Source organism: Lithobates pipiens, unplaced genomic scaffold, assembly GCF_037356315.1.
Source record: "Lithobates pipiens isolate NorthernLeopardFrog02 unplaced genomic scaffold, aLitPip1_a1.2 Scaffold_23, whole genome shotgun sequence".
NCBI lineage: Eukaryota > Metazoa > Chordata > Amphibia > Anura > Ranidae > Lithobates > Lithobates pipiens.
This window is the reverse complement of record NW_027507785.1, coordinates 244,666,665-244,682,104: the sequence shown is the minus strand read 5'-3', so window position 1 is coordinate 244,682,104 and position 15,440 is coordinate 244,666,665. Positions and strand designations below refer to the sequence as shown.

At 42.2% G+C, this 15,440-nt stretch overlaps 1 protein-coding gene across 1 annotated transcript in view; it reads left to right on the top strand.

Moving 5' to 3' along the window:
• LOC143928225 (calcium-activated chloride channel regulator 1-like) overlaps positions 1-15,440 on the top strand; it is a 71,736-nt gene that overhangs the window by 37,689 nt on the left and 18,607 nt on the right. The window contains exons 8-10 of the mRNA XM_077452976.1: positions 982-1,165; positions 4,193-4,299; positions 9,888-10,109. Coding sequence (XP_077309102.1) covers positions 982-1,165; positions 4,193-4,299; positions 9,888-10,109 — 513 coding nt within the window. The remainder of the gene's footprint in view (positions 1-981; positions 1,166-4,192; positions 4,300-9,887; positions 10,110-15,440) is intronic.

Below are 15,440 nucleotides of genomic sequence, written 5' to 3'. Positions count from 1 at the left end.
AATCAGCTTCCATTTTGTCAAAGATGAATTGAACAAGCTGAAGTTGGAAGTTGATTGGCTACCATACACAGCTGCACCAGCGTATGCGCTCTCCAGTTTTAGTAAACCAACCCCATAGTTTGTCTGCTCTGCAAAGAGGGGACATTTCTTTCTCACAGATTTTTGTAAACTAAATTTTTGCTATAGGGCTGAACTTCAGCTTTAGTTTGTCATTGGTGGTAAATGCTGCCTTGAGATCCCAGAGCACTAGCACACATCATGCAGCTATATGTTCTCATGTATATACAGTATCAAGTGCAAAAAGGGGGTGTACTTCTTATTTAAAACAAATCTGTGATCTTGAAAATACATGAGATTCCGTTTTTCTAAATTGTTTGATCTGTTTGTGAATGTGCGCCACTTTAACAATGGTTCTAGCATTCTGTTGGGCTGTTCTCACTCTCCTCCCAAAGTTTCATTCCTGCCTATTGCCACTGGATGGCTTTCAGTCTGGATGACATCCAGCATTATCCATTTTGTTCATCGGTAGCCTGACTGTCGTAGACACCCCCCCTATAGTCCTTCTTGTTATCATGCAGATGTGATAAGTTGAGGGCAATGTGCATGCTAATGCAAATAACCTAGTACCACTCATTCCCTTTAATAGACACACGTATACTTGTAGAACAGAGACACTTTGACAACTGCCATGATAGATAAATTGTGCCCTGTGCCCTCTGCACAAAGGGTAGAAATCAATTAAAATACTATCACTTTGAGACAACTGCAATTGTGGTATTATACCCCTGGTAGGGTTAGAGAACAGGGCCATTCACTTATTGTGATCAAAGCCTCAGAGAAAGATAATTTAAAGCCACCTTACCACCACCCGTACTATTGCCCGCAAGCCTGCCTAGATAATTTTAAGGAATACACCTGAGCTCCATGGTAATTCTTATGTTATTTTGAATTTGTCTCATATTTTGCTTTTATATCTTCCAGGTAAATAAAGGAACCAGTGATAAGTCATCTTATGGTACAGAACTTGTTTTGCTGTCAGATGGAGAAGATTCCTCCTTCCCTACTGCCTGTTATTCTAACTTAATAAACAGCGGGGCAATAATACATGTTATAGCACTTGGACCAGATGCTGCAAAGGCACTTGAACAAATTACAGAACAAACTGGCAAGTTTTCTTTTCTTCATCACTCATTAAAGTGATACTAAAGTCTCTGATTTTTTAGTTTAAAAATAACAAACATGTTATCCTTCTTTATTAGGCCCTTTTCAAATGTGCGGACAGTATGTCTGTATTTCATTCATCCGTTTTCGGATTAAATACGGACATACATGCATCCCTATGGGATAGCAGGTGTCAGCAGATGAATATCCGCTGATACCCAATATCATCCGTTCCCACTATGGTCCGATTCTGCAGACGGAGGAAAATCCTATTTTTCTATCCATCTGCAGAGTGGATCGGATGAACATGGACAGATGGTCCATGTTCATCCAATCCCCCTATAGGGGAGAGCTGAGATCTGACAGAGAGGATACACCATCTCAAAGGATTGGCATAACTCAGGCGTATTTGCTGTACTTGATTGTGCAGCCAGTAGTTCCGGTAAGCCTTCAATCCCTATATTGGTTGAACTTCTTCACATTTATCAAGTTAGATCACTGGATAATTTGCATGTTTTTTTCTGATTAATAGAAAAGGACTTTTTGGGACTACACATATAATTCCACAGCGCTGCACATTTTGTATATTTATTGATTTGAGGGATTTGGTATATTCCCTTTTTGCCAGCAGCTGTAGATTTTTGATTTAGCACTCACTTTCACCATTTTTTTCAGTTTGCCAATTCCAGTGATGTCTTCAAATCTTTAGACGTTATTCGTGAGTTCTTCTTTACCTTATTGAGGATTCTGTGGGAGTCACGTTGAATGGGCACCCGCTTCAAGGAAGAGTAACCATATTAACTGGGGTTGATTTACCAAAACTGGAGAGTGTAAAATCTGGTGCATAGAAACCAATCAGCTCCCCCTTTTTTTATTGTCAAAGCTTCATTGAACAAGCTATAGTTAGAAGCTGATTGGCTACCAAGCACAGCTGCACCAGATTTAGCTTTTTCCAGTTTTAGTAAATCAATCCCACTGTCTGCATTTAAATACAATTTGTCTAACTGTCAACTAATGGATGCCTAAACACTGAGATTGAATTACAGCCTTATGCAGATCAACTACTTTTGATTGTATGTATTCATATATTCAGAGATCTCCTTTTTGTGAAGCATGGTTCACATCAGCTGATGCTCTTTATGAACAGCAATGCTAAAATGTTTTGAGTGTCTTTAACCACTTGCTTACTGGGCACTTAAACCCCCCTCATGCCCAGACCAATTTTCAGCTTTCAGCGCTGATGCACTTTGAATGACAATTGCGCGGGCATACAACACTGTACCCAAATGAAATTTTTAGCATTTTTTTCCCACAAATAGAGCTTTCTTTTGGTGGTATTTAATTACAGCTGGGAGTTTTATTTTTTGCTAAACAAACAAAAAAAGGTGCAAAAAAAAAATAAAAAATCATGTTTAATAGTTTGTTATAAAATTTTGCAAACAGGTAATTTTTCTCCTTCATTGAAGTGCGCTGATGAGGTGGCACTGATAGGCTGCACTGGTGGGCACTGATAGGCTGCATTGGTGGGCACTGATAGGCTGCACTAGTGGGCACTGATAGGCATAGTTAAGGCGGCACTAATAGGCACAGATAAGGCGGCACCGATGGACACAGATAAGGCGGCACAGATGGGCACAGATAAGATGGCACGGATGGGTGGCACGGATGGGTGGCACTAAGGGGCACTGATAGGTACCACTGATAGATGGGACTGATGGGCACTGAGAGGTGGCACTGATAGGTGGCTCTGATAGGTGGCACTGCTGGGCACTGATGGGCGCACTGATGGGCACTGATGGGCACTGGTAGATGACACTGATGGGCACGGATATGTGGCACTGGGGTTCAGCACCTTTGTTGAGGCAGATTGTGGGCACTGCTGGGTGGCACTGACGGGGGCACTTATATTTTATTGAGGTGGGCACTGGCAGGGCTGGCCATGATCGGGACTGCTGTCCCGATCACGGCCGCCGGTAATCAGCTCTTTTTTTTTCTCCTCGCGCTGTCAGCGCGAGGAGGAATAATAGCCGATTACCGGCTCCGTTGTATCACATGATCAGCTGTCATTGGCTGACAGCTGATCAAGTGATAAGGGGTCGGGATCGACCCCTTGCTCGGATCGGTGATCAGGCGAGTCTCATAGACTCACCGATCACAGAGCGCACCGCGAGCGCCCCTCAGGGGGTGCGCAGGCCGCTCATGCACGGACAACGTCAATAGATGTAGTCCTGGCAAAGGAGGTCCGCGCTGTAGCCGTCATTCGGCTATAGCGTGGGTCTCAAGTGGTTAATCAATCAAGCAGCTCTAAACCCCACCTTCAAACTCATTTCATTAATTGGACTCCAGATGTGCAAACTACTGATTCTCTGCAGCATCCCCTTCCTCTTCTCTCCACAGTTCTTGCTCACCTTCTTACAGAAACTTTACACGGGCAGTGTCTGATAGCCTGTAGCACAGCTAGAACACTTCACTCAGCTCTGTGCTACACAGGTCTGACAGGCAAGGGTGGGGCCAGATGAACACAAAGCTCCCCTCTGCCTGATATGAGGAATTAGAATTATTTGTGTGTTATCAGCTTAAGCACATTGTGCTTGTCTATTGTTGTGACTTAGATGAAAATAAAATCCTGCCACTGTATACATGATACAGTCTGTGTAAAGAGCCATACACATGGGCTGACTATACAGCGGCATATGCCGGTTCAATAGAAACCAGCAGACATTTGGCCTGTGTGTATGGCAGCTGGTCCAACTGTCAATAGGGCATGGCGAAAAAAAGTCAGCCAATGGCTGAGAGCGCTGACCAGTGTGTTCTGGGAGAGGCCATCCCCTGTCAGAACACAATAGCTTAGCGGGGGAGATCGCTGTACTAACATCACATAGTTAGTACAGTGGTTCCTCCCGAGCTCTTCAGTTTTTTTTTTTCATTCAACCCATTCAGCATCCAATACATAAATATGCTTTTATGCATTGCTGTTTTAGGATTAATACTTTTGTTTGTTGGGGTAATGTTCTTATTTATCTATTTTTAGGTGGATTAAATTTTTATGCCTCCGATAGTGTTGACGCCAATGGTTTGATTGATGCATTCAGTGCAATGAAGTCTGGAAGTGGATATGAAATTGATCAAACTATTCAGGTGATGCATTTTGTCTTGTGCTAATGTCACATGGGGTCTCCTAGTGTCTGGAAAAATCTAATTGCACTGATGATGGCTATACTATCTCACTATGAAAGTTGGAAGAACATTTTCAATACTGGTAGATGAGAGGATCTTGTCTGAAAATGTTACTTTTGATGTGCATAGACTTGACAAGCTCTGCTTTGACTCTGTGCATAAGGCAGGTTATTTAATGAAAATGTCTGAATACTTTCTCCATGCTGTGCTGAAGGATACAACACCAAATGAGTGATACAGAAAATGTTGTTTCAGTCATGCACATATTTGTTACAATTCCTTTCTTTACTTATTTTAAACAGAATATGTAACCAGCAGAATGATTAGAGAGGAAGTAACCGTAAATTGTAGTTTACCAAACAGGTTCAAAGTTAGAAGTATAGTAATGAACAGGTTTAGGATGGCACAACAATACATACAGACTGATTGTGAAAGCTGCACAAACATGTCCTCTATAGAGTAATGTCTATGTGACTCTGACAGGGTAAAATGTGGTTCTATAACAACAGAGAGTCAAACTGAGAATTACTGCTTCAGTAAAACGCTTCAGAATAGAAACAGCTACTTGCATTTATCCTCATAACCCCTCACAGTAAAATCCAAGGTAGCACTTGTAACACAGATGAACAGTTGGAAAGGATAACAAAGGGATACCACAATGGAACTGGACTACTCTTGATAGCAATTGGGAAGGGGCACCCCACCATAGCTGGATCTTCCGAAGAAGCGGCATGCTACTTGGCTCCAGCCTACTTGCTCACACAATGGTTCATACAATAGAGGGCCTCTAACCCGAATGCAGATCACTTGCCCAGCTACCTCTGCCTTATCAAGTGACCTTCCTAAGCTGTTGAGGGATTGAAACAGAGAACAGTAAACTTCTTGGGCATGTTCAAAAACCCAAGAAGTTGTAAAAAATAGAGTTAAGGGGCCTGCAGCTGCATTTGAGCATTGTGAGTAGATGGACACTCCACTACACATTTAACTCTAATGTAATGTATAGAGATAAAGTTTGGGTTTGTTACTACTGTGGTTTTTGGTGGAAACGTTTGGAGGTTTGTTGCAGGTCCAAAATAAGGAACGAGCTATAATGCAGTGCATAGTCTTTGCCTCAGGTCATCTGAGTCAAAAGAGCTAAAATGTGAAGCAATGGAAAGCCTAGCCTTCTTTATACTAAAGGGTGGGGTACAGCAGCCATATTGTCAGTGTGTGTTGGAGCTGTTTTAGATGACAAGTCTGTTTAAAGAGAGATACAGTTTTATTTTTTATTTTTTTCATTTTGCTATATGTTCTCCATGACATATATACTCGTGCTGGACTCCGCATGTTTTGTTTGACAATAGTTTACTTATTATCCCCACAAGTTGTCTGAAGTGAATAATAAGATTTGCCACTCATAAATTCCATGCTCTTAACGTCACTCTGTCCACCTGAGTTGTTTCATAATGTCAGTAGAACTTCCCTTTTACTATCACCTACAAGGGCATTTAGCTCCCTACCCGTCTCTACTCCAAAAAATTCCTACGTGTCTTACACAGTAACAGAAGATCTCTGTAGGTGGGACAAGCCTATTTTCTCATGGTTTGGACGAGCAGCTTCTTGATGATGAATGTTCTATCTAGCCTTCTCTAACACTTATAGGCGATCCCGTTACGACTACTTTCTTCGTTCTTCAGGTCTTATAAAAGACACTGTGTGACATTCTTATGGCAGCACAAACGGCCCAGAATCAGTTAAGATCTAATCACCCTCTCCAAACAGAAATGATGAATAGGTCTCCCAGATATATGCAATTACTACAGGGCATGCTACCTCTCACGGATAGTGGACTGGAATGTTCACAGCTGAGTCAAGGACTAGATAACCCTTGAAGATTCCTTATCGACTCTTTCTATAGAGTTTAGCATGCGTGGCACTTGGTCCGATGAAAATGCTCTACACATGATCAGATTAGGTCCATCCGGCCCAGTAGGTCGGGAAATATTTCCAACATGTTGTAAAAATGTGGGTCGGACGGAGATTCGGACGGAATCAGTCCGATGCATACCACACACAGTCGGATTATCTGACGACACGGTCCGATAAGACTCATTCCGACAGATTCTCCGACTGTGTGTACAAGGGCTTAGACCGTTCATACACAGTTTCTCGACCCCAATCTATGAGAATTGTGTTCCAAGAACACACCCCAACAATAAGTCATCTCCTCAAATTCATGCTCTTTTCTTTCTGAATAGACCTTCTTTGCCCCGAAGATTGGAATCACATTTATATTCATGCACATAAATGATCTGTTAATGTAACAACGCAGAAAAATTGTTACAAAATTATATAGAGATGTACCAGACTCCTGCTCCTGTTGTAAAAAAATCAACCTGAACCTCTCTAAACATTGCTGGCAGTGCAACCAAGAAGATGGCATGTTATTTGGTTCAGAGTACATTCTTTGATTACACATGTGATGACTTACACTTTAGACTATTTCCCTGCGCTATTTCTTCACCACACATCCCTTCTCCACAGAGCTCATTATAAATCACTCACCATGAATATGGTGAATGCAACGAAACTGTGTATACTGATACATTGGGGCACAACTCACACTCCTTCTCTCTCAGAATTGTTTATACGCCTGCAGAAAATTACAGATATTGAAGAACTTATCAGTCTGGTGAAAGACTCCCCATCCAAATTCACAGCTATCTAGGCCATTTGCCGCCAGTATCGCAAAACCACCCATTACAAGCACCTTGCAGTTTCCTAGTTTTAACCTCTAATTAGGCAAATTATAGCCATTCTTAATACTATACCTCCTCCTGCCTATTCCCAGGAACAGGCATTATTTAATACCTCTCCAGTGAGGGGAGAGAATTGAGGGGGCCCCCTCGTCGCAAACATCTTGCGGTAATCTGATCTATTCTCCTTGCTTACCCTTAACACATCCTTTATCCTCTGCTTTCTCCCCCCCCCCGAAAGTAGACTCTAGTAACCCCCTCCTCCTGCCCCCCTTTTTATTTTTCCCTTCTCTCTCTTCTGTCCCCCGTTGCAGTTATCGATTTAGCCTTTGCCAGGAGGGTCCCATTGATCATTGTATCTAACCTCTGTTTTGCACTTTCTACACCCTTGACAAACCCTCCTTCCCTAAACAGATTTGCACTTTTTAAACCCCCCCCCCCCAAAAAAAAAATTCCTTTCCTTTTTGAATTCTTCAAATACCCTCCTTATTATATGTTTGGGACTTACCCAGTTACATTTGTTAATTATTGTCAAGCGATCAATATATGCTGTTTTCCTTGTGTTCACATGACGATCTGCAATATTTCCGATGCTGATTTCTACAACACATCAATTGTATGAGTGTATGACTATATGCTTGCTATATTTTTACACCTTATGTACCCAACATTTTTTTTTTTTCACTAAATCTTGTTTGGAAAAAAAAAAAGATTTACCACTTCATAGTCTTCAAAGGCTGATGGAATCAGACCACAGACCACGGTATTAGGGGCTTAGCAGCCATGATTATCATGGTCTGTTTGCAGGGGGGAGGGTATAGCCAGGCAGGATCATCCAGGTTTTTTAAGGTATACAGTGGATCAACTGACACAGCACAAGCACTGTGCTGTATAACATGCTTTAAAGGAACAGTATCGGGGGGGGGGGGGGGGGGGGTTGGGTTAACGAACGCTTTAATTACTAAAATAATTAGTTTTTAAAACTGAATTTCAGGTTTAGATTTTAAAGCATAGTTGCATTGGTCTTTCTTGGACCAAAGTAAGTATGCATATGCTACACCTGTGGGATCCCTCTGAAGGCAGGACATGAGTTACCGCTACTACAGTGATTGCCACTGTCTTTTGGGCCCTGTACCAAGCAGCTGTCCTGCTGCATAGTAACCAAAGTGGGTTGCCTGTTTGGCATCAGTGCCATTCACAGAATGCAATAGGAAAAAATTCCCCCTTAACGGGACTTTAATAGTAATAAAATAAATACAATTTTTATTTAACACAGAGTTAAAAAAGAGCAACAGTGGTGGCTGGTGAACATGGCGGTCAATACTGGTTGGGCCATTATCAATCCCATTAAGGGGGAATTTTTTCATATTCTCTTCACCATTTGGGATGTGGGCCCACTACATTGCTCAAACTAATCTCATCTTATCTCTCCTTTTTTTTAACAGAATGTATTGCATTTTTTCTCAATGAATGCAAGATGTTCTCTGATTGGACAAGGTGGAGAGGCAGAGCAATGATGTCACAAACTCTACCCAGTTTTATCAGAAAACTCATTGCATACATTTAGAACTATGCAAGGCATTCTATGAATGGCCACACATCTAAATGTGCAATTTAAAGCGGTAGTAAACTGTTTAAAAAAATAAACTGGTCCTCCTGTAGGTTCAAAGTGGAGTTCCACTCAAAAGTGGAACTTCTGCTCATATGTCTCCTCCCCCCTCCAGTGCCAGATTTGGCACCTTTCCAGGAATGGCAGCAGCTGCACCCGACAGCTGATAGGAAGATCGGCTGGGGTGTTGACATTGCAGGCTCTCTGGACAGGTAAGTGTTCTTATATTAAAAGTCAGCAGCTGCAATATTTGTAGCTGCTGACTTTAAATTTTTTGTGGGGGGCTGGACCTCCTCTTTAAGCCATAATGTACTAGTATGTAGCACATATTAGCACATTAGGTTTGACCTATTAAATGGATCCCTCCAGTGGGGAGCTGTCACTGCTGACAGGTATTGTATCTTTACCCAGTCTTTCTCCCAGGTTTGAGAGCCCTGGCCATTTGAATGGGTGAGCAGCGATGATGTCACTCCCATGCATGCACATGGGAACCATGATCATGGCACAGCACTCTCAATGGACAGCATACTTGAGTTTGCCATCCATTGAGAGACCAGTGTGCATGTGTCAGTGATGTCACTGGCTGCTACACATTGGAATGTCTCCTAAAAGGTGCACGTTTAGGAGATATAAGTAAGGCTTATTATAGGACACGGGTGTCCAAACTTTTTTCAAAGAGGGCGAGATTTGAACATGCGTGAGGGCCGACCATTTTGCCAGATATTCTTTGAACCATTAAAATTAAATGCATATTAACTAATTTACTGCCACAAAAGCAAGAGAATTCTTGTTGGGCACTGCCAGGAGACGGGACTTCCTATTACAGAGGCCGCCGTGTAAACAGGAGATTCTCCTGTATGTAATCTGATGGAACTCACCCCCCTCCCAGGAACAATAAATACAGTATATATCTTTTGTGACCCCCAACAAATTCCCAAGCTCTGTGCGGCGCTCAGGGATTTATTGGGGGCCACAAGATATATATATATATATATATATATATATATATATATATATATATCCAAATTACCAGTGGGGCCGCATGAAAACTGAACTTTTGGCAAGCCCATTATAGGCTTAGCTGTAGGTACAAGAAAAAAAAAAGCAGAGTTTACCACTGCTTTAATGAGCTGAAGACAAGATCTAAAATTGGATTGGAAAATTTGTTACTAACTATATATATGCTAACCGTCTCTTTTGCACAGCTGGAGAGCACTGGGGCGTCACTCCCACGATCAGACTGTCTAAAGGGCACAGTTTTTATTGACAAAACAGTGGGAAATGAAACCTTTTTCTTGGTAACCTATCAGACTTCAGTGCCCAGTATTGAATTGGAGAATCCAAAGGGAGTATTATACACTGGAAAGGACTTCAAAGATGACACTGTCACTAAATCGTCCAGGCTTCAGATTCCAGGATCTGCTGAGGTAAATCATCTGTTAATTCATTTATCAAAATTGTTAAAAAAATGAAATGTTAGTATAAAATAGGGTCATATTTCGTTAAGAACACATTTGTAAATAGCCTAGTTCTTAAAACTGCTAATCTTTACCTTGCCTAAGTTAAAACTCTAACTATACCATGGCAACCACTGTTGTCAAGGGCAAAGGAATAAAATCTCATTTTATTTATCTGGCTGTTCCCTCCAGTGCGGAAGTGTTTCCCTTTCTGTCCGCTCATATTTACCTCACATTCCTCGTCCCCTTGTAGTGCTTCAGGATGGCAGCAGATGACCCCCGACCTGCTATAATTAGTTGGAGTAATTTCCCTTCCTACTTGCCTGGATCTCTGTGTTTAACGTACAGTTAAAGAAGAACTCCAGTATAAGCAAATAGGGATGGGCGAACGGTTCGGTCCGAGCATATGTTTGGGCCGAACTTTGGTTGTTCGGATGTTCTGCGAACACCGAATATTATGCAGTGCTCGGGGCAAATTCAAAAGCCGCTGGAACACCGTTAAAGTCTATGGGACACATGAAGAATCAAAAGTGCTACTTTTAAAGGCTTATAAGCAAGTTATTGTCATAAAAAGTGTTTGGGAACTTGGGTCCTGCCCCAGGGGACATGCATCAATGCAAAAAACATTTTTAAAAACGGAAGTTTTTTCAGAAGCAGTCATTTTTTTAATGCTTAAAGTGAAACAATAAAAATGAAATACTCCTTTAAATATCATGCCTGGGGGTGTCTCTAGTAGGCCTGTGAAATGGTGCATTTTCCCGTGTTTAGAACTGTACCACAGCAAAATGACATTTCATGAATTGTCGGGTCTCGGCAATATAGATACAGATAATTGAAAAAAAGAGCATCTGATCCCCCCCCTCCATTATGAATATTAAGGGGAACCCCGTATCAAAGAATTAAAAAAAAATTGTGTGGGGGTCCCCCTAAAATCCATACCAGGCTCTTCGGGTCTGGTATAGATTTTAAGGGGAACCCTATGCCAAAATGTATCCCTACCATTTCACAAAAAAGTGTCAAAATGTTAAAAATGTCAAAACACAGCTTGAGACAAGTCCTTTATTAAAAAATAAAAAAATAAAAATGTCCCATGATGTCCATTCATCTTCTTCTATCATGCTGCGATAGATCAAAAAAGAAAAAAAAACCTGCAACCGATCCTCCTCCTTAGGAGGCTCCTGCCGTCTAACGCTTCTTTGCCACCTTGTGATCCCACCCCCTCTGATGCCATGGGGACTTCCCCATTGCTTCCCTGTGGTGTCAGAGGGGGGTGGGGTCACACGTTTACATAAATGGGTGGCCCCGCCCCCTCTGACACCATGGGGAAGTCCCCATGGCATCAGAGAGGGTGGGGTCACCCGGTTACATCACCGAGTGGCCCCCCTCAGTTATATAAGAACTGTCACAAGCAAAGAAGCGTCAGATGGCAGGAGCCTCCCTTGGAGGAGGATCGGTTGCAGATTTTTTTTTCTTTTTTGGTACATCGCAGCATGATAGAAGAAGATGAATGGACATTGTGGGACATTTTTATCTTTTAATAAAGTACTAGTCCCAAGCTGTGTTTTGATGTTTTTAAAATTTTTACACTTTTTTTGTGAAATGGTAGGGGTACATTTGTACCCCATTACCATTTCACATAGGGGGAGGCCGGGATCTGGGGGTCCCCTTGTTAAAGGGGGCTTCCAGATTCCGAAAAAGCCCCCCACCCACAGACCCCCCACGACCACCAGGGTTGTGGGGATGAGGCTCTTGTCCCCATCAACATGGGGACAAGGTGCTTTGGGGGGCTACCCCAAAGCACCCTCCCCATGTTGATGGCATGTGGCCTAGTATGGTTCAGGAGGGGGTCGCTCTCTCGTCCCCGCCCTTTTCTTGTAGCCTGCCAGATTGTGTGCTCGCATAAGGGTCTGGTATGTATTTTGGGGGGACCCCATGCTATTTTTTTAATTTTGGTGCAGGGTTCCCCTTAATTTCCATATCAGACTCGAAGGGCCTGGTATGGATTTTAGGGGGAACCCCACGCAATTCTTTTTCCAAAGGGCCTGGTAATGGAATGGGGGGGATCCCATGCTCTTTTTTTCAATGAGTTTTATCTATATTGCCAAGACCCGACAATTCATAACAGCCACGATCAGTTTTAAATGACAATTTTTCCTTTAGAAATGTCATTTTGCTGTGGTACTGTTCTAAACACGGGAAAAATTTTACAGGCCTATTATAGACACCCACAGGCACGATATTTAACCACTTAAGCCCCAACCAATTTTCAGCCAAAGGACCAGGCCCCTTTTTGCGATTCGGCATTGCGACGCTTTAACTGATAATTGCGTGGTCGTGCAATGTGACTCCCAAACAAAATTGGCGTCCTTTTTTTCCCACAAATTTAGTTTTCTTTTGGTGGTATTTGATCACTTTGCGGTTTTTATTTTGTGCGCTATAAACAAAAATAGAGCGACAATTTTGAAAAAAATGCAAGATTTTTTACTTTTTGCTACAATAAATATCCCCAAAAAATATATAAAAAAAACTTTTTTTCCTCAGTTTAGGCTGATACGTATTCTTCTACATATTTGTGGTAAAAAAATCGCAATTAGCGATTATTGATTGGTTTGCGCAAAAGTTATAGCGTTTACAAAATAGGGGATAGTTTTATAGCATTTTTATAAATTTTTTTATTTTTATACTAGTAATGGCGGCGATCAGTGATTTTTATTGTGACTGCTACATTATGGTGGACACATCGGACATTTTTGACACATTTTTGGGACCATTGTCATTTATACAGCAATCAGTGCTATTTAAATGCACTGATTCCTGTGTAAATGACACTGGCAGTGAAGGAGTTAACCACTAGGGGGCGGGGAGGGATTATGTGTGACATGTGTTGTTTTTTTACTGTTGGGGGCGTGGCTTGGCATGTGACATCACAGATCGTCTTTCCCTATAACAGGGAACAGACGATCGTGACAGCCACAGTAGGAAGCACGGGGAGAGGTTTGTTTACACAGACCTCTCCACATTCTTCAGCTCTGTGACCCGATCGCGGGACACCAGCAGCGATCGGGTCCCGTGGCCACAGTCACAGAGCTCAGGACCGGGTCGTGAGCGCGCCGGCGGCGGCGCACGCACGACCCACGGCTGGGCACTTAAAGAGCCACCTACAGGTACGTGATTGTGCCCAGCCGTGCCATTCTGCCAACGTAATAGTGCAGGAGGTGGTCCTTAAGCGGTTAAAGGAATATTTCATGTTTATTGTTTCACTTTAAGCATTAAGAAAATCACTGCTCCCGAAAAAACTTCTGTTTTTAAAAATGTGTTTTGCTTTGATACATGTCCCCTGGGGCAGGACCCAGGTCCCCAAACACTTTTTATGACAATACCTTGCATATAAGCTTTTAAAATTAGCACTTTTGATTATTCATGTTTGTGTCCCATAGACTTTAGTGGTGTATTCATAATCATGCTGAATTTTTTGCCTGTTTGCATGTTCTGCTGCAAACTGAACAGGAGGGTGTTCAGCTCATCCCTATAAGCAAATAGGGGTGAATTTACTAAAATCTAGTGCAGCTCTGCATAGAATCCAATTAGCATCCAGGTTTTTTTGTCAAAGCCTAATTGAACAAGCTGACGTTAGAAGCACATTGGCTACCATGGACAACTGCACCAGATTTTGCACTCTTCAGTTTTAGTAAATCAACCCCATAATGTTTAAATACAAGAGGCATGTGTATTATTACTTAAATCATGTTGTTCTTTGTGTATTTCTATCCGATTTTGCTGTAATTCTGTTTAAAACTTTGAGGCTGTGTAGGAACTTCCTGTAATAAAGATCTGTCATTGCTTCTCTCTCTCCTTGTGTAGGGTGACTGGTCTTGTTTCCACCCCCTCCTGTAGTTTTCTACATTCACCCAGTAGAGGGTGGGCCTGCTGGGTCCCTCCCACTGCCCTGCTCTCTGTACAGACTATTATGCAGCCCAGGGATGGTGTCACTACTGTTTTCACCAGGGAAAACTGGGTCTGCAAAAGAATTTGGTGCACACAAAGGTAATTTATATCCTTTGTGGCTATTGAGGAATGTACTTAAATGAAATACTGTATATCCTGCAGGAAGCTCAGCTTTAGAAGAGCAGTAGACTCAGAGTAGAGTATTGCTGCATTAATACAAGTGATATTGTGGAATTGTGCAGAATTTACCACCATTCAACACAATTGTGATCGCTACTAGTTTCAAGAACTTACTACCATTACACCCAAGATTTACAAGTCACCACCACAGGACACAGACTGATCATTGCTTCTATGGATTGATACTCTGTAGATCCAGGGAATAACCACTGAAACAATAAGGGTTTAACAGCATGAGGTGGGATTATCAACTATTACAGACAGGGAGCAATCACTATCACTGGTGCAAACAGAGAATCATCACTACAGTACTTGCACTATAGCCAGTGAATGATCCACACATTATCTCTAATAGTCAGGAAATTACCCTAAAATTACCCTAAAATTAATATCACCATGGCAAGATAGTGATGACCACAATAATCATTGCTCAATTCAGGAGTGACCACCAGCCATATTTTCTCAAGTCTATGAGCTAGCTGATTCCATATGGGGTTGATTTACTAAAGGCAATAGGCTTCAATTATCTTAGTGAATGTGGTGAAAATTCATGTTGCAAAGTATAACCAAGCATGTATTAGGAAAATGAAAAAAAGTTTTTTCTTGCACATGATTGGAGAGCTTAAAGCGGGTCCACCCTAAAGTGGAACTTCTGCTCATCGGAACCCTTCCCCCTGCGGTGTCACAGTTGGCACCTTTCAGGGGGAGGGGGGGTGCAGATACCTGTCTAAGACAGGTATTTGCACCCACTTCGGGGCATAGACTCCCACGGGAGTCTATGCCTCTTCCTGTCCTGGCGCGCTGTCTGCTGGGATACACACGGGTCCCAGAGACAGCGCGGACCATTCCTATTGAGCTGTGCGACTCGCACATGCGCAGTAGGGAACCGGGAAGTGAAGCCGCAACGCTTCACTTCCTGATTCCCTCACCTAGAATGGCGACGGCAGCAGCTGAGAGCCGAGCGATCTATCGGCCTTGCTGTCATCGCTGGACCCCGGGACAGGTGAGTGTCCATTTATTAAAAGTCAGCAGCTGTAGTATTTATATATGTAGGCTTTATATTTATATTAGTATTATATTATATTAGTATTTATTTAGTATTTATATTTGTAGGCTTTTAATATTTTTTTTTCCAGTGAAATCCCTCTCTAAGCTTGTTCATTAAGCTAAGGGAAA